Source organism: Nerophis lumbriciformis, linkage group LG15 (assembly GCF_033978685.3).
Source record: "Nerophis lumbriciformis linkage group LG15, RoL_Nlum_v2.1, whole genome shotgun sequence".
NCBI classification, from domain to species: Eukaryota; Metazoa; Chordata; class Actinopteri; order Syngnathiformes; family Syngnathidae; genus Nerophis; species Nerophis lumbriciformis.
The window spans coordinates 36,247,636-36,266,798 of record NC_084562.2 but is presented as its reverse complement, the minus strand read 5'-3'; the positions used below and the strand labels follow the sequence as shown (position 1 = coordinate 36,266,798).

General features: G+C 39.4%; 1 protein-coding gene across 2 annotated transcripts; it reads right to left on the bottom strand.

The window, feature by feature from the left end:
* Positions 1–2,553: 2,553 nt before the first annotated feature.
* Positions 2,554–15,684, bottom strand: kmt5b (lysine methyltransferase 5B). Of its 2 annotated transcripts, none has more exons than XM_061975150.1 (10): positions 15,330–15,684; positions 13,803–14,056; positions 13,564–13,711; positions 13,289–13,454; positions 13,103–13,212; positions 11,625–11,791; positions 10,320–10,339; positions 10,069–10,205; positions 6,584–6,783; positions 2,554–6,416 (listed from the first exon to the last, which is right to left on the bottom strand). In XM_061975150.1, exons 2-10 carry the CDS (start codon positions 13,969–13,971, stop codon positions 4,948–4,950), a joined length of 2,586 nt encoding a protein of 861 aa, XP_061831134.1. In that variant the 5' UTR covers positions 13,972–14,056; positions 15,330–15,684; the 3' UTR covers positions 2,554–4,947. The 2 variants fall into 2 exon arrangements, with proteins under 2 accessions (XP_061831134.1, XP_061831132.1); XM_061975148.1 differs by lacking the exon at positions 15,330–15,684 and adding an exon at positions 15,073–15,186.
* Positions 15,685–19,163: the final 3,479 nt, after the last annotated feature.

The window sequence follows — 19,163 nt, the reverse complement described above, 5'->3', positions numbered from 1 at the left end:
AAGCCGAAACGACAAACGCGCTCAGAGGAGATAATGTTTGAAGAAAGGTGACGGGTTTTTACAAAAATGTTGTGTTGAAGGGGGAATAGCAAACCTCCTGTATATTTTTGCTGGGGGTTGTCAATTTATGAAATGTAGGTCTAAGTGAGACCTACAGAGAGGTTTTCGTTTCATGTCTCTCCGACCTTCCCAGTCGGAGTTACAGGCAGTTTTGTCAGATTTTTCATCCGAGGAGCAGTTTTTTGTGCGTTTTATAAAAAAAATTGCTGTAGAGCACAATTTTTAGATTTGGGGTTAGGTTTTTTCATTAGATCACAGTTTTAGCCAGTTCTGATGTGTGTGTTCAGTTTGGTGAGTTTTGAAGCATGTTAAGGGGGGTCAAATTACAGCTCAAAGAGGCAAAAGTGACTGTTTTTAGTACTTTTTTGTCTTGAAGGGGGAATTGCCAACTTCCTGTAGATTTTAGCCCGAGGATGTACAATTATGAGAACTAGGTCTGAGTCAGACCTACATAGAGGATTTTGTTTCATGTCTTTCCGACCTTCCTAGTGGGAGTTACAGGCAGTCTAGTTTTTTGTTTTTCCTAGGGGGCGCTAGAGCGCAATTTTGATTTTTGCAGCTTGGTTTTTTTATTAAAAGACAATTTTCGCAGGTCCTGATGAGTGTGTCAAATATGGTGAGTTTTGAAGCATGTTGAGTGGGTCAAATTAGTGTTCAAAGAGGCGGCGGAAGAAAAATAATAATAATAATAAAACCTTAGAAATTCAATAGGTCCTTATGTCCCATTGCATAAGGACTCCCTGTGGGAGTCCTTTTGCAATGGGCCGTGCGGGCCCTAATAAAACCTTAGAATAACAATAGGTCCTTATGTCCCATTGCATAAGGACTCCCTGTGGGAGTCCTTTTGCAATGGGCCATGGCGGGCCCTAATAATAATAATAAGAATAAAACCTTAGAAATACAATAGGTCCTTATGTCCCATTGCATAAGGACTCCCTGTGGGAGTCCTTTTGCAATGGGCCATGGCGGGCCCTAATAATAATTAAAGCTGCAAGCAGCGTTGGACGGGCCCGCGTATTTGGCAGGTGCTAGTCCTAAGTGTCCCAATACTTTTGTCTACTTTTAGTCTGAAGTGTCCCAAGACTTGTGTCTAGTGTACCTACCTTGTCTGCATTGTGTGGGCACGTTGGTGCTTCCTGCTTTTAAGCAGCCATATTAAAAAAACAGCACCGCAGGAGCATCAGTGCAGCGGGTCTTAGAAGGGTCATAAAATCAAAACCGGAGCAGGTATCACAACTCTTTCACCAACTTTTAATCAGAAGGGTTCAATCTCTCTCCTGTGTTAGTTTGAAGCCGAAACAACAAACGCGCTCAGAGGAGATAATGTTTGAAGAAAAGAGACGTGTTTTTACAAAAATGTTGTGTTGAAGGGGGAATAGCAAACTTCCTGTATATTTTAGCTTGGGGTTGTCAATTTATGAAATGTAGGTCTAAGTGAGACCTACATAGAGGTTTTTGTTTCATGTCTCTCCGACCTTCCCAGTGGGAGTTACAGGCAGTTTTGTAGTTTATTTCTTCCGAGGAGCAGTTTTTTGTCCGTTTTATTAAAAAATTGCTGTAGAGCACAATTTTTAGATTTGGGGTTAGGTTTTTTCATTAGATCACAGTTTTACCCAGTCCTGATGTGTGTGTAAAGTTTGGTGAGTTTTGAAGCATGTTAAGGGGGTCAAATTACAGCTCAAAGAGGCAAAAGTGACTGTTTTTAGTACTTTTTTGTCTTGAAGGGGGAATTGCCAACTTCCTGTTGATTTTAGCCCAAAGACATACAATTATGAGAACTAGGTCTAAGTCAGACCTACATAGAGGATTTTGTTTCTTATTTTTCCGACCTTCCTAGTGGGAGTTACAGGCAGTCTAGTTTTTTTTTTTTCCTAGGGGGCGCTAGAGCGCAATTTTGAGTTTTGAAGTTTGGTTCTTTGATAAAAAGTTTTGCCGTATATTACTGATGTGTGTGTAAAATTTGGTGAGTTTTGAAGCATGTTAAGGGGGTCAAAGTAGTGCGCAAAGCTGCGGAAGAATAATAATAATAAGAAGAAAGAATAAAACGATCGAATAACAATAGGTCCTTATGTCCCATTGCATAAGGACTCCCTGTGGGAGTCCTTTTGCAAAGGGCCATGGCGGGCCCTAATAATAATAAAACCTTAGAAATTCAATAGGTCCTTATGTCCCATTGCGGGCCCTAATAATAAAACCTTAGAAATACAATAGGTCCTTATGTCCCATTGCATAAGGACTCCCTGTGGGAGTCCTTTTGCAATGGGCCATTGCGGGCCCTAATAATAATAAAACCTTAGAAATTCAATAGGTCCTTATGTCCCATTGCATAAGGACTCCCTGTGGGAGTCCTTTTGCAATGGGCCATTGCGGGCCCTAATTACATGCTGATGCAACGTCAGGAAATAAAAGTCTTTTGCTGCAACTTTAAGGAAAAGCTGCCGCGAAATCAGTCATTCCAGGTGGTGGCGATCACAATAAAAAAAAACATTGCGATTAATGAAAGAAAAATGCAACTTTTATTTTTCTGGGTCCCAGGATGGTGTGTTGATGTATTTTTGAGCTGAAAAATAAATCTTTGTTTTATCACATCTGGAGAGAATATTTACATAGCACAGAGTAGGAAATATTGTGTGATGTATCGGCTACGACAGAACTGTTTAAATGTGACTATAGTGTCAACAAAATATATACTAACTCAGCAAAGGAGTCACAAAGAAACTTTATATAGTTTTCAAGTATTCCAAAAAGTTAAATAAGTACAAGGTGTGTTCACATGATTTACATAATGAGCAATATACACACTGCCCATTTTCAATTCTTTTTACAGGTGTCCCCACTACCCATGCGCACACTATTCACATTAGATTGTTCCTTTTAGGATCAGGAGGAAAAGTTGTCTATCGGACAAAGAGCTCACAGACGATACACATGGAACACTTTTACAGTGTAGGATGGAGATGTCGGACAAAGTGAGAACACAGAATGTGACGTGTTAGCTGCTGGTGCTGCGAACAGAACATTAAACACAAGAAAATGGGTAAACATTTGATCCCTTAAATCTACTGGGTAGGATTTCCTTTACTTACAGTCGAGAACAAATCAAGACATTGGGAATAAAGTTACTTCAAAAGGGTAGCAAGCCATTCTTCTTGTGATTTCGTGTTATAAATTTGGTCAAATCTTTTAAGGCACCAGATACTGAATTTGAGCCTGATGAGTAATCAACAACACAGAAATGACCAACAACAAATACACAGAGCCAAGAAGAAAATGGGATGTTTGATATCATCTAATGATAAAATCACCAGTGGGAAAATAAAAATAAAGCTGCGACAAAAGGAAACTAAATATTTTTGGATTGAGGGATTGAAGTATGACTTTTACAATTCCAGCTTTAAACTAAATAGCATGTGCCATGTTTTCATTACAAAGATGCTCCAAAATAAAATAAAAAGAGACTGGTCCATTTAAATAATTATGTTATAACAAAACCCTGTGCTTATATTTCGTCAACAATCATCAAAAACTAGGCTACACTAAACTTTGTTTAAATAACTAGTGAGGTTTGCAATGAAAATGAAAACATGGCAAATGACTGTATATGGACATTTAATAATATAATGCTTCTGGACCAACAGCATCATACTGAAACACACAGCATGGCTGCCAAAATAAAACATACTGTATGAAGGGGGGAGAAAAGCAATAAAAACCTGCCTTTAAGGCAGAGGGATCATCACCATACTGTACACTTTCTACAATATCAATGTCCGTTATGAATACAACAAATTCACTGAAAGGGATTGTTGAACATTAAACAATATCTCTGGGGGAAAAAACAAAGAAAATGATCTGCATAGTAAGTTAAGACAGCACATATGAGCAGCTTTTACTTGAAAGCAAGCGTTTTTTCTTCTGCTGATAGCAAGTAGTATCTTTAGCAAGGGCAACAATACACAACAAACTACAAAAGATGAAGTGCCTTCCAAACAACACATACTTATGTATGCCAACTAGCTTAAAAAGCCTATTAAAACATTGTGCAGATGTATAATGAAGGAGATAACCAGCGTGCCTTAATGTGTAGTTTGGTTAGGATCAGTGAGGATGTTGTTTGGAAGGGACGACAAAGTCTTGCGTCAGGTGATTACTTCCTGATGCGAGATGACACAACAAACAGATGTTCAAACTACGAGCGAGGAACATTGCAACTGACTAGTTGATGCTCTGTTAACTCAGCGTTGCTGTAAAGCAAGTTTAATCAAATGCATACAGAAAAACAGAAAATGTATTAAAAGGACCATAATTTGAGCACAGAGATTTGTTTTGGTTTAACAGCACCTTCTCGTCGCGATATAGATGATATTCATAAAGAATCAAAGTGCTAAGAGCAGCTCCATTTAACAGAATAGGAAAATCAATCCTCTCCTTGCAAAGAAAAAAAAAGAACTAGAGGAAAGTTATTTTAAAGAGATTATAATTTCAATTTATAATTGTTTAATATTCTAGTGGTTTTCAGTGCCGTCTTTAGGATTTATTCTCGAGCTCAGCTAAAAAGAGCTACTAACGTAATTTCCCTCCTTTAAGTGTCAATGAAAAGAGCTATGCCATTTAGAGTACTTAACAAAACATGTTATGTGACTTATTTGAAGTATTTCTTCTCCAGTCTATAAAGTAATGTGTGATACTTTCCTCCCAAGCCAGATACGTTTTGATGTTGTTACACAAACTTGAAGAACTCTCTGAGAACACTCAAGACTCTTTATGAATACAACCCCAGGTTTGTTTTCGGACAATTTTGTTTGTACTTCATTTACATCAACACAACTTATGCTGATTAGTTAGTTTTTGTTATTTACAGAAAAAGGAGTGATGAGCTCCACCAGTTTATGCGTTGAGTCTCAAAGACTGATCCTCTCTCCTCCTGGAGGAGATATCAATGTCAATAGAGTCTTTACCCACAATGAGTCGCAGGCGTTTTGCCGGGGGAAGCGGAATGAAATCATCTTCAAACTCATTGTCAAAGTAGTCGTCGTCATCATCATCTTCATCATCATCGTCGCCATCCTCATCGTTCTCATCTTCAGATGATGGCTCAGCCATGATCTTTTGGGTCCGATGTCCACCATTTCTGGCATCAAGACTTGGCCCTGTGTCGCCATTAAAGGACACCTGGTCCGCTTTCATCTGAGATATTCTCCGTGCGTCATCCTCTCTCTTCAGCTGGATCTTCAGCTTGGTGGAGTTGCTGTGGACTACCGGGGCAAAGCTGTTATTCAGTTTGGCGATGTAAGAGCTGCCTTTGTCCTTGTCATGGTCCTTGCTGAACTTGATGCTGATCTTGCTGGAAGAGGCGGGGTTGACTGTCGATGCAGAAAGACTAGAAGAACCAATGACGTCATTGTGGTCGTTGTTCTTGCTACTGCTACTGTCTCTCCGCCGGCGGAGCGTCAGTTTCGGGAGGCCCGTCGTGTTCTCCAGAATCAACTGCGCATCATAACGAGTGATCCGGCGCTTTTTCTTCCCCTTGTCTTGTGATCGACAGCTACTACTTCCCTTGTCCCTGCGCAGGGCTTTGTGGCCGTTGGTGACCCCATTGTAGTCCCTATGGCGGTCAGAGAAGCTCAACAGCATTTTTCCGCAGTCGGAGTAACTGTTGGTGTGACCAGACGTCACTGGCATAAACGACTCCCCATAAGAGCCTTCACATTTAATCATTCGCTCGGTCCGTTTTCGTCTTGTGCATGTGTCTCTTTGGGCATAGCCGGGAGCTAAAGCTGGCTGCTCCATTCTGATCCCATGGTGGAGATACTCAATGTCTAATGGTTCAGTTTTAATGACTACGCCACCAGAGACTGGGCTCATGCTGCGCATTGCACCAGACTCCAGCTTTATACCACCTGCTGTTTCTTGGGCTTTGACCAGAGTCCTTGTGGACCTGCGAGTTCTGTATGCTGACAGGCAACCCTTACCGTGTTGCACAACTGGTATGTTGACATTTTCCTTGGCAGCGTGACGTGTCAAGTAGCCCTGTGGGCCAAGTGTCTGCTGGACCAATGCCGTCCCATCCTTTTCCTTCTTTACAGTAACACCTTTACACAGTGACACCTTTGAGTCCCTGAGACCCAGCTGGCAAGTCTCACCTTTGGCCAACGTCTTAGGTTCTGCCCCCCTTCTGCGACTCCGCAACTGGACTTTACTTAGTGAAGGCTTGGATTGGGATTTTAGTCTCTTTGGTACCCTATTATTATTTACACGTCCTTGTTTTGAACATGAGGTAGTGAGGGCTCTTGCCAAAGTCTGTCTTGTTCGAGTCCGGTTTTTATACTTGAGGCCAGACGATCTTTTTCTGGCAGCTGAATAGAAAAGACAAAATGTAAAACATTTAACACATTGTGAAACATTAAATTAGAGTTCACTATTTTTTATTGACACAAGGAATGTTAATCAGTCTTATTTGGATCTGGTAAATTAAATTGCAACTGCATGCATTCTGTACTTTACAGATTAAGGAAGCGCTTACATTGATGCGATTTTGGCGATTCCTGAGAGTCGACGTCTGTGTGGGAGCCTACTGAGTGACCGTCTGAACTCCTGTTTCCTTCTCCTAATTTTTTCAGTCGGTTCAGACGTTTGTCCGTCTCTCGCAACCCGTACTTGCTGTTGATCACTGGAACCTCGACAGGCAGTCCAGCTTTAGATTTGAAAGCACCAGTGCCACGTCTGCCCAACGAGAACAAAGAAGAAGCTTAAAGAAATGATGAATGCTGAAACAAATTTGACAAAGCTTGAAAACAAAACGTATTGACCATGCTATTGTCAGAGAGAAAAATCCTATTAAACACTGGCCTTCGTGTGGGCTGGTGTTCCCCATGTTAATTTCTCTGTGGCGACCCGCCACGCATGAATTTTGACCACCCTAAATACATTTGACACTATCTGTTACAAATTCTTCATGCTTAAGCGGACACTCCTAATTTAACTTAACTTTCAAACGGCCACTTTTTGTTAGAAAACTACGGATCGTTAACTTATTGGTGCAAAAGCACTTGCCAATAACAATTTCCCAATGCTTTAAGAAATATATGTGAAGCTCAATGCCCTTCTTAAGTGTGTGTGATGATTTATTGGTGTTCTGAATAGTGTTGTACAGAGATAAGAAAAATGAGATGAATTAAGATCTGTAATTAATCTCACCTAAAAATTGTGAACAAGCCCTCAATGAGGTTTTTTTTCCATTTAAATGTATTACATTATGGTGACAGATCAAAAGATTGAATATCGTGCAAAGGTTTGTTTGTTTCAGCATTTAGATTTACAAGGTGAAACTAATATGACACAGGCTCATAACATACAACTCAATATACTTAAAGGCTTTGTTTGATATAATTGTGATGATTATGGCTTAGTTTATGAAGCACTTGCCAATAACAATTTCCCAATGCTTTAAGAAATATATGTGAAGCTCAATGCCCTTCTTAAGTGTGTGTGATGATTTATTGGTGTTCTGAATAGTGTTGTACAAAGATAAGAAAAATGAGATGAATTAAGATCTGTAATTAATCTCACCTAAAAATTGTGAACAAGCCCTCAATGAGGTTTTTTTTTCATTTAAATGTATTACATTATGGTGACAGATCAAAAGATTGAATATCGTGCAAAGGTTTGTTTGTTTCAGCATTTAGATTTACAAGGTGAAACTAATATGACACAGGCTCATAACATACAACTCAATATACTTAAAGGCTTTGTTTGATATAATTGTGATGATTATGGCTTAGTTTATGAAAATCTCCAATTGAAAATCTCAGAAAATGTTGGGTTTTCAAAAACTGCAAACCGTGGTGATCAAAATTATAAAGGCTTGACAAATCTCATTTTTCATGTTTTGATATCACATCAGTTTCACATTTGAAGTTGTATTGTTGACATGAATGAACTTTTGTACGATATTCTTTTTTTTTAGTTTCACCTGTATATAACAAAAAATGGCTTTGTAAAGTTAAAAGTTAAAGTTAAAGTACCAATGATTGTCACACACACACTAGGTGTGGCGAAATTATTCTCTGCATTTGACCCATCACCCTTGATCACCCCCTGGGAGTAAAGTAATTTAATGTTTTCTGCTACACACGTGTGACATAAGTATTATGTTACGTGTATACTGTAAGCCAGTAATAAATCACATCAACTCAAGTACAGATTACAACAATAATGCAAAATATGTTTTACTACTTCTCCAACTCATACATATGTTCAAACACAAATTTTGGTGTTATGAATTATTAGAGTCCTCTTAGCCTGTTGCCTTTTTTTCCCCCACAAAAAAAGCCACAATTTGAGGGTGGCCGGCATGTCATCAATTGGGCACCCCCGCTTTACCGCATTGTCCGAGTCAGCGGAGTATTACCAATGACGGAAGAGTTAATCTTACTAGTACAAGGAGACAAGCAGCGTGTTATGCAGGTTTCCCGACCTGTTGCCGTGTTAACAGTGGCGTAAAGTTGGGGCAGCAAAATGAGGCTACCGGCTGCACACTGGCACAACACAGGCGAGGTGGTCGCATGATCTACTTAAGGTTTGCGTATACTGAAATACGTGCAAATTTGACAGCAGACACCAAGCTGATCTACTAAACTTGTGCGCAGAGGACTTTCTCTCTTAGGTAAACTGGATGAGAAGCGCAATCCATTCTGTCTTCAAGAATATGCAGAATATAAACTGATCATCAGAACACCCACAATACTGGGAGAAGTTGCTAAAACAATGACTCAGCACACGCAGTGTGATTCATAAACACCGATCACTGTTCTGCTGGTGTTATTTTGCGTCTTTGTTTCGTACGTGCAAACTCGCAGTCGCGCACATGACTGTGAAAAAAGGAGGTGCTCGTGCTGCAAAGACAGACGGACAAAGAATCCTCTGTGTGCGTCAACGTATGTGGGCTGTCAAAAATAAAAACTATTTGACATACCGTCTATTCAGCAATATCATTTTATAATTTTATAGCTTCTGGATGACTTAAGGAGCTGATTAAAACAAATTAAATTGAATCTGCTGACGTTTTGTTTTATGATGTTCGTTTTTCATATAGGAAATGTATTACAATATGTCTCCTATAGGAAAGAAATGTATTTCAAAATGTATTTTTTTGCATTTGGTTCATTCCAGACGCATGAATGTGCGCTGATGTTGAGAGGATCCACTGCCTCCATGCAGAGTGCACAGTCAACACGCTAAAATTGTTTCTGTTGTCTATAGATTGCGATTCTACATTGCAGAAAAGATGTAACATATTATATATGATTGATGCCAGTTCAACAACATTGCACACACGGAGAGCATGATAACATTAATGTAGAGGGCACTAAATGCCTGTAGTACACGCAAAAACCTCTTTTAATAAGGCTGTCTGTATGTTTCAACTCTACATGCAGTCTTAGATCACATGCAACACGCCCAGTAATACACGCAATTTTATATATTTCATGCGCTGTTTATCGCGTGCTATTTGGATTGTTGTAGATCAGACCCTAAATGCGCTAAACATGAATTATTAACTAATCGCAATTAAAGGGATAATTTGACACCCCTAGTACTGAAATCATTATAGTGGAAATGACCACTGTGTTTACTTAATAAATAGCATGACTTCTAAACCAATTAACTATTTTGGCTTCTACTGTGGAAAAAACTGTGGCTGACTGATGTCAACATAAGTGGTTGTCGACATAACCAAAACAAAAACTAACCATTGCATGCACATTTACTTGTGACTTTGGCCAGAGACATAAGGAGAATGGATAATAAAGGATTTGTCATCTATGGCAGTTTGTCTACATGGTTTTCCTCTATATTTGAAATGTAACTTTCACTGAATGCCACAGAGATTTATTTTTTGACATCACTGAAATATACTATTGATTGATATTGGACGATTACTGGCACCAAGGATGGATCAAGACGTTTGATCTTCGACAGTGGACAAACTTGCAATAGTTTACATACCGTTCACAGGTGTAGCATTCACAAAATTCATTGTTTTCCCCAAAAAAGCCATCTCCATAGTAGCAAGAAATCTCCTCTCCTGGTTCAATATCTCTCAGCACCTTCACACAGGCTGTGTCCCGCCCTGTCGACACAAACTTAAAAAAAAAACAATCGAATATATTGCATGTTTAAAATTTCTTGAGAATACTTTGTTTTAACAATGATTACTCAAATCAATCCTATAAATTACTATAAAAATAACTGCCTACCTTGCAGTTTGGGCGACAATCTGAAAAAGAAGTAGACAAAATAAATTTTGCACATACTGTTGGCAGTATCAGAAAAACAGAGAAACCATCTGCCATTATAATTGTAATTTCCTCTGCGGAACCAGGAACGTTTATTTACTTAAGATGGTAAGGGGTTTATGGGGGAGTTTTTTATTTGTACAAACATATTCAAAAAAAAAAAAAATGCTATATTATATATATTATATATTATATTCCATTCAAGGAAGCTTGATTAAATAATACATATATAAACATTAAAAGTTAAAACCTGAATGAAATGACTATTTTACAGGAAATGCAGACAAACATCAATCTAGGAAGGCAGGACAGACAAACACCGAGTTAAATTAAACTAAATATATATATATATCTCAATATCAAAGTATAATATATATATATATATATATATATATATATATATCCATCCATTTTCTACCGCTTATTCCATATATATACACACACACACACACACACACATATATATAATATATATATATATATATATATATATATATACACACAAACTAATTTATTTCAGATGGTTTATAAGCTTTAGTAAACAACAAATCTGCTGGTCTCAGCAGTTCGCTCTTGAATAATGTGAACCAAAGTATATGAACTGAGTTAATTCAGTTACCAACAGTTACACAAGGTAAAAAGGAGGCGTCTCCATGGGGAGTTATTTGTTTCAAGTGGATATCGCACCTAACAGAGCTTTGGCATAAATGAGCGATGAGGCCGTGATTTTAGAAAATACAGTAACATGGATATTTTCCAAAACATACTGCAGTCCATAAAAAACACATTTATGGGCTGTCAGGAGCATTTTGGCCAACCAGAGGCCTGAAAAAGCTACCACGGCTGATTCAGTGGCACATCATGGTAACCCTGCATTTCATACCGTCATGTAGATGCTCTTTAAAATCAACGTTAACGTACCGGTACATGGATCCCAGTAGGACAGATTTTTTTAAATAAATGCCCGTGACTAAACGGCACAAAATTAAATCCTCACCCGTAGGTCAATAATTTATTTACTTGTGAGATATAGCGCACATTTTTTCTAGCACATGCCAAAAAGATCGGCTTTACTCGTTCCAACAGCGTCTTTTTTTTTTTTTAATCTTCCGCATGGCTAGAGTTTTCCAAATGCTGCAATTTTAAGGACAAGAAAAAGTTACGCTGGTTTAGTTATGAATAGCAAAAATGCATTAAAAAATGTGTTTTTTTTTTAATGTTTTTGTAATATTTATGACATACATAGTAGTATAAAAGGTCTAATACCATGATTGATAAAAGCAGCAGGTCCCAACCAGAGCTGTGCACAATTTTTGCGGGTGGAATACATGACACTGAAGTCATTCTCTCCATGTCGGAGCAACATGTTCTCTTCACTTTCTGACAGTTCAGCAATGCATCCCACCAGGTACTCAATCTTGTCATTCCTTTTCCTGCAAAACATCAGGTACAAAACAGTTGTGAAAACATTTAACTGGACATCCTGTTATGCAGTCAAAGATGCAAAAAATTAAAGTGGTACCTCGGTTTTTATATGTTGCACTTTTCGCATGATTCAGTTTTTGATCAAAAAATGTCACACTTTTTGTGCACCGCCTCGGTTATTGTACGGCCAAACATTGTGTGCAACAAACTAGTCATTTTGTTTGCGTATCATTTTGCTTATCGAGTGCACTAACAAAAAATCCCATGTGTTGGTGACGATTTGTTTAGTTTTTAATTGAGTGTGCCTGCATAATAAGTCACCATAAAGGAGGAGAAGGCTATTGAATTCAAGAAAAAACTTGATGAAGGTAGTGTCCGCATGGAACTTCCCTCTCCTTCTCTTCTAACAAAGTATTCAATGAAAGGTAAAATCATTCATAACTTATATGCATATTTTACATTTAAAACTCTATTGTTTCTCTATAAATGTATTTTAGGTTAATCCAGAACAGATTAATTGGATTTCTAAGAATTTTCATGGAAAAAACAGTTTTCATATGATTCGGTTTTCATTGAACCTTTTGGAACCGAGTGCAAAAATAAAGGTAGGGCAGTAATTTTTTTTTTTCAACATGTTTGTAATAGAGATGGGCATTGAAATCCAGACCCATAATGGCACCGGTGCCAATGTAAACGGTAGTAACCAGCAACAAGTGCTTAGCTGTGATATTGTGCAAGTAAGTTTTGTAAGTAATGTGGCGTCCCAACAGAAGGAGTCTAATGCTCTGACATTATTGCTGACTTCAACACACCGCCAGCGCCACAGTGCTAGCCACTGTAGCACAGAACAGCACAGCACTTCATTATGTACGAGTGACAATTACGGGGAGTGAGATCGCATTCACGAACACCCAAAAAAGCATCAACATTACATGTTCTGTATTGCTGAAATAATTATGACAATGTTTTATTTTGAATGTTTTGCCAGTTATTTAATTTATATAATTGAAGTATTTCAATTACTAGTCTGTTAAACCTGAATGTCACAAAATGAATGTTCTATATTGCTGAAATAATGACAATTTGTTTTACTTTTGATTGTTTTTGTCTGTTATCATTTAATGTATATAATTGAAGTATTTCAATTACTAGTCTGTTAAACCTGAATGTCACAAAATCACATTAAAATGAAAGGGTGTTTTATTTGGAAAAAATGTTCAGGTGTAAATTGAGGTGCCTGCACCATTTTTAAATGACAGATTTAGTACTAGAATCGGTTATAATGTCAACGATACACATCTTTGGTGGTATGGCCTCACCATTCTTTTGTTGCCACAATTTTAGCTCCATTTTGCTCTGAAGAATAGCGATTACATGGAAGTATCTCAAAGCCGCTGTCAGTGGCGAACATCCGCAAATATACAAAAACCTGTGAAAAACATAAAGTTATGCATCGAGTGATTGTGCTGCTGGAAACAATGTAGAGCAGAACAAAATATGTTTACATGTTGTTTGAAAAGCTTTTCTTGAGATTTTGTTTTATGAACAAAAAGATTTCGGGACCAGTCCCCCGTAGTCAAAGCTCTGAACGCTTTCTCCAAGTTATCATGTTTTTTGAAGCGTTCAATGATTTCCTTCAGCTCCTCGTTACGTCCCTTGACTGGTCGAAATCTGTAAAACATACATGCAAATGTGTATGTAAGATAATATGTGCAGCAACATTTAAACTTGAGGTCCGCAGAGCAAAATTATTCAAATATTATTAAATAAAACAGCTGACCTAGTGTTCATTTTGTGTGTCTGAAAGCCCAGGTATGGATCTAGTATAAGGCTTGTGGTCAGGTCATCATTCTCACATAACTCCTTAGCAGTCATTCCTGAAGTTGGCACATATCGCCTCTCAGCCTCCAGATTAGTTGCATGAAACCCTATTAAACAAAGAAAAAAAACAGAGCCAAGCTAAAATGTAGAACTGCCAATAAAAGCATAGTTTCTTTTTTCTTTTAAGCCACAACTCACTACGGCTACATCTTCGGTTCCTCGGGTGGGTTTTGTTGAGCCGCAGGGATGCCCGCTGTGAATGCTGAGAGCGAGATTGGCTCTGGCTCACAGGTTGCTCGCTGGTCAATTTGCTTCCATGTCGTCGGCCATTTAATACCATGTTCTTGGATTCACCAAGCCACTTCATGCCCACAATCCCCCTGGTCCAGTTGCATTTAGTCGCCAAGATGAAAAAGCTTGCGTTGGGAAGACTGGGGTCTAGAATATGAGCTCTTGACACAAAATAAAATATATAGTATTAATACTTAAAATTGATAAATAAACAAGCATACAAAAACATCGATGTGCTGTCATTTTCAAGAAAGTTGCACAAATATATGTTGTGCCACTGGTTTTAAAAGTGAATATATGTTATTTAGTATGTTTGCCATAACATTAAAAACTATCGTGGCAGGAAATGAGTTCCTACGCATTAAAAAATTGAACTGCAGCGCTGTTTAGTGGTAATCTACAATAATGCACGAGTTTTATTGTCTGTAAAAGTAACGTATTGAACCATATCTCTGTGATGCGTCGAAGTGTGCCTTATTGCGTGTTGGGTGTTCACGTCTCAAAACAGAACTCACTTTTGTACCAAAAACACATACCGGCGACACTTTTTTAAAAGGCTCGTCTAGAGAAACAGCACGCGCACGCGCTGTGCTGACCCCCGGAAGGCCACCGCGACATGTTATATAGCGAGATATGCTAATGCTAATAATGCTAATAGCTTGTATTGTTTGCTAACAACTAACCGCGGCTATACAAGCGCTCTCGGTAGCATCGAGCTAACCACAATTGCCTGGGTCGGCTCCGGCCGCGGTGGTTACTTTAGTTGCAACAAACGCCGGTTAGAATTGCACAGAATGACAAAAACAAGCCCAGCGGCCACAGAATCACTCAAATTAGCAGCTAACACATGCAATAAACATAATAAAGCAAAAAACAATTCGGGTACTGTGATGTTTGAGGATACAATTTAACAACTGTTGACGAGAATAACTGAATGTTACATCATTATACAAGTAAAACACTTATATGTGCATACATCTGTTGTAATGTTTCCTAGCTAACACTTGATAACAAATAGCATTAAACTTCATCAGGATGCCCCTTAGCTTGGTAAGCTAACATCGGTCGGTAACAGAAACAGCGATATATATTAAATAAAGTTCACTGAACTGACAAATATAACCAGCGATAGTTAGCAACACGTATCTATGCAAACAACAAATATTAAATGACCCACCTACAACAAACCATTGGACGACATGCTAATAACTAAGCTACCATTAGCTTTTGGAAAGGCAACAATCAGGTAGTTGTAACGTATCCTACTGCGCACAATTAAAGATTGCGACAAGTAGATGAACCGATGCTTATTTAGTATGTTAGCAAAAGTACTTCAATTACAACAAGCTTAAAAATAATTTTAACGCGATAATATCGTTAAATGCCCCCCCTTGTCAAGAAATCAGAAAGACACTCCAAATGTCTTCTACTCACCTCGTCAGATAGCCGTGCGACGAAGTGAACGTCCTTGAGAGTCATTTAGATTAAAAACAGCGCCGTAAACATCGCAGGAAAAGCCATTTTTTTTAAAATAAAGAAATTAACATTAAAATTCAAGATGGCGGACTGGCACGGGCGAGTAAGGAGAGAAAGGCGCAGCGCGGCTCTCAGAAAGTAGTTCCCGGTGTACGCTCGACCCGTTTCTCACGCGTTCAAACGCTAACGATTTACAGAACGCGTATGACATACAACGCTGTGTCATAAAATTATAGGTTGCACTCTAAGATTAGTTCTACAAACGGACACAAATATGTATCTTGGTCTTGGGGTATCAATGGTCGGATGTAGACACAAGTGCCGCTGCATAAACAAACCTAATGACGCGTTCTACCTGCTTAGAGCTCCTACAGAACCACGCCACAACATGACTACTTTTACTTTGCCTTTCTTTTTAACTTCTTCATTTCCTCTTTTGCCTCTCTGAAGTTACACTTAATGTCAAGTTTGCTATAGTATATATAAACCATATATATTTGATATACATATATATGTATATCAATCAATCAATCAATCAATGTTTATTTATATAGCCCTAAATCACAAGTGTCTCAAAGGGCTGCACAAGCCACAACGACATCCTCGGTATAGCCCACATAAGGGCAAGGAAAAACTCACCCCAGTGGGACGTCGATGTGAATGACTATGAGAAACCTTGGAGAGGACCGCATATGTGGGTAACCCCCGCCCTCTAGGGAGACCGAATGCAATGGATGTCGAGTGGGTCTAACATAATATTGTGAGAGTCCAGTCCATAGTGGATCCAGCATAACAGTAAGAGTCCAGTCCACAGTGGGGTCAGCAGGAAACCATCCCGAGCGGAGACGGGTCAGCAGCGCAGAGATGTTCCCAACCAATATACAGGCGAGCGGTCCACCCCGGGTCCCGACCCCGGACAGCCAGCACCCCATCCAAGGCCACCTGATCTGTGTGTCTTCCCCTCCACAAGGGATAGGGGGGAGCAGAGGAGAAAAGAAAAGAAACGGCAGATCAACTGGTCTAAAAAAAGGGGGGCTATTCAAAGGCTAGAGTATACAAATGAGTTTTGAGATGGGACTTAAATGTTTCTACTGGGGGCAGCTTGGTGTAATAAGGGTTAGTGCATGTGCCTCACAATGAGAATGTCCTGTGTTTGACCCCCGGGCTCGGGGTCTTTCTGTGTGGAGTTTGCATGTTCTCCCCGTGACTGCGTGGGTTCCCTCCAGGTACTCTGGCTTCCTTCCACCTCCAAAGACATGCACCTGGGGATAGGCTGATTGACAACACTAAATTGGCCCTAGTGTGTGATATATATATATATATATATATATATATATATACATACATATGTATATATATATATATATATATATATATATATATATATATGTCTTAATAAGGTTATCCAAAAAATAGTGCTCGATACCGTAGTAGAGCGCAATATATGTATGTGTGGGGAAAAAAAATCACAAGACTATTTCATCTCTACAGGCCTGTTTCATGAGGGGGGGTACCCTCAATCGTCAGGAGATTTTAATGGGAGCATTCGCATACCATGGTTTATATAGGGCACAGAGTGGGTGGGTACAGGCTGGCCTAGGGGCGTGGTGATTGGTTCATGTGTTACCTAGGAGGTGTTTCCGTCTATGGCGGCATGTTGTTACAATTTCGTTGCGCTTGTTGAGGGATGACAGGTCTGGACGGTAGATAATAAACATTTTCTCTTTCAAGCATAGGTTGCATCTTTTATTACCACTATTGTAAGGTGTGCTGGATGCAAGAATTTGCCATGTTATTGAATATTCAACATTATTGTCTTTGAGGTCCCAAATGTGTTTGCTGAGTTCTGTGGTATTTCGCAGGTTTTTGTTCCTGAAAGAAGCCTTGTGGTTGTTCCATCTGGTTTTGAATTCACCCTCGGTTAATCCTACATATGTGTCGGATGTGTTAATGTCCTTGCGTATTACCTTAGATTGGTAGACAACTGATGTTTGTAAGCATCCCCCGTTGAGGGGGCAATCAGGTTTCTTTCGACAGTTACATGCTTTGTTGGTTTTGGAGTCGTTCTGACTGGGGGTCGACGGCTCATTTGCAATTGTTTTGTTGTGGTTTGAGATGATTTGTCGTATATTGTTCATGCAGCTGTAGCTCAATTTGATGTTGTTCTTGTTGAATACTTTTCTTAGGTTGTTGTCTTTGGGAAAGTGTTTGTCAATCAGGTTGAGGGATTTGTGTCCAATGTTCGTTGAGACGTTTTTGCTGTATGGGGGGTTGTACCAGATGATGCCGTTTCGTTTTCTATTCTTTTTTGGCTGGTTTCCTGGCGTGGGTTCATAGGTGAGGGTGAAATTGTATCCGCTTTCATCAAGGGCTATTTTTTACCTGCACGCTGCCTCCTGCTGTGCTCTGCATATTGGGATCACGACAAACCATCCTCGACGCGTTCCGACTTCTACAAAGCAATGAACTACCTGCTGCCACCTACTGGTATGGAGTATTACAAGATTACCCTGCCAAGCTCTACACAGCACAGGCACTAGACAACGGCACATTATTATGATTATTGATTTGCAAAAAATATTTTTTGGACCAATTAGGTGAAGTTGCATAATTTCCCACGGCACACCAGACAATATCTCACGGCACACTAGTGTGCCGTGGCACAGTGGTTGAAAATCACTGGTCTAAATACAACACACAAAGACAAAGATATGTTTCAAAGGGCCAATTTATTTCAGGCCAGAACAAATTGACAAAACTATTTTAAATAGCTGCAACATAACATACATAAGTAACAAACAGCATAATAACAGCATAGCTGTAAACCTGGCTTCACCTAAGGAAGGCACACGTGACATACACAAAGCCTAACCAGGCAGATTTGAATTGTTGTTTTTGGGCAGTAGACGAGATCTTTGATCCAAGACACAACTTACATTTAACTAAAATGTTCTTTTCTTTGTGCTCGACAAAAGAAAAGAAGTGAGAATATCTCATACTTGCCAACCTTCCCAAATTTCAGTGCCTCTCCCCGGGACACAGAGCCGGCCCAAGCCATAAGCGTACTAAGCGCTTGCTTAGAGCCCCGCGGCCACCAGGGGGCCCCCAAAAGCAATTAACAAAAAATTCTTATTTTTTATTTTTTGCATGTACGAGTCTGACTGATGATTTCTAAATGATCAAAGATATATTATTGTACAAAAACACAATTTTAGGTCAACATAGTGCTTCTGCTGATCTAGGCCTAGTGATTCTTCCTGCCTCTCTTTAAATGTAAAGCTGCCTCTGCTGCACCTGTGACGTTTGCCGCCCGCCGTGCAATGCCAGTGCGCACTGGGCATCAAAAGCGCAGATAGAGGCAAAACAATGTCACAAAAAAGGACATATCCTTCAGGTGCAGAAAAAAGGAAGAAGAAGAAAGTGGAAGAGGAGAAAAAATGCCATGATAAAGTTAAAAGTTAAAAGTTAAAGTTAAAGTACCAATGATTGTCACACACACACTAGGTGTGGCGAGATTATTCTCTGCATTTGACCCATCACCCTTGATCACCCCCTGGGAGGTGGTGAGGGGAGCAGTGGGCAGCAGCGGTGGCCGCGCCCGGGAATCATTTTGGTGATTTAACCCCCAATTCCAACCCTTGATGCTGAGTGCCAAGCAGGGAGGTAATGGGTCCCATTTTTATAGTCTTTGGTATGACTCGGCCGGGGTTTGAACTCACAACCTACCGATCTCAGGGCGGACACTCTAACCACTAGGCCACTGAGTAGGTATGTTTGCATGACTTGGTAATA

Bases quoted from the DNA above. Each gene is read 5' to 3' on its own strand.
- kmt5b (XM_061975148.1), bottom strand. The intron at 13,712-13,802 runs GTGAGTTGTGGC...TTTGTTTAATAG, and splicing joins GAACCGAAGATGTAGCCGTA to GGTTTCATGCAACTAATCTG. The intron at 10,206-10,319 runs GTAGGCAGTTAT...TTTTTTTTTAAG, and splicing joins ATTGTCGCCCAAACTGCAAG to TTTGTGTCGACAGGGCGGGA.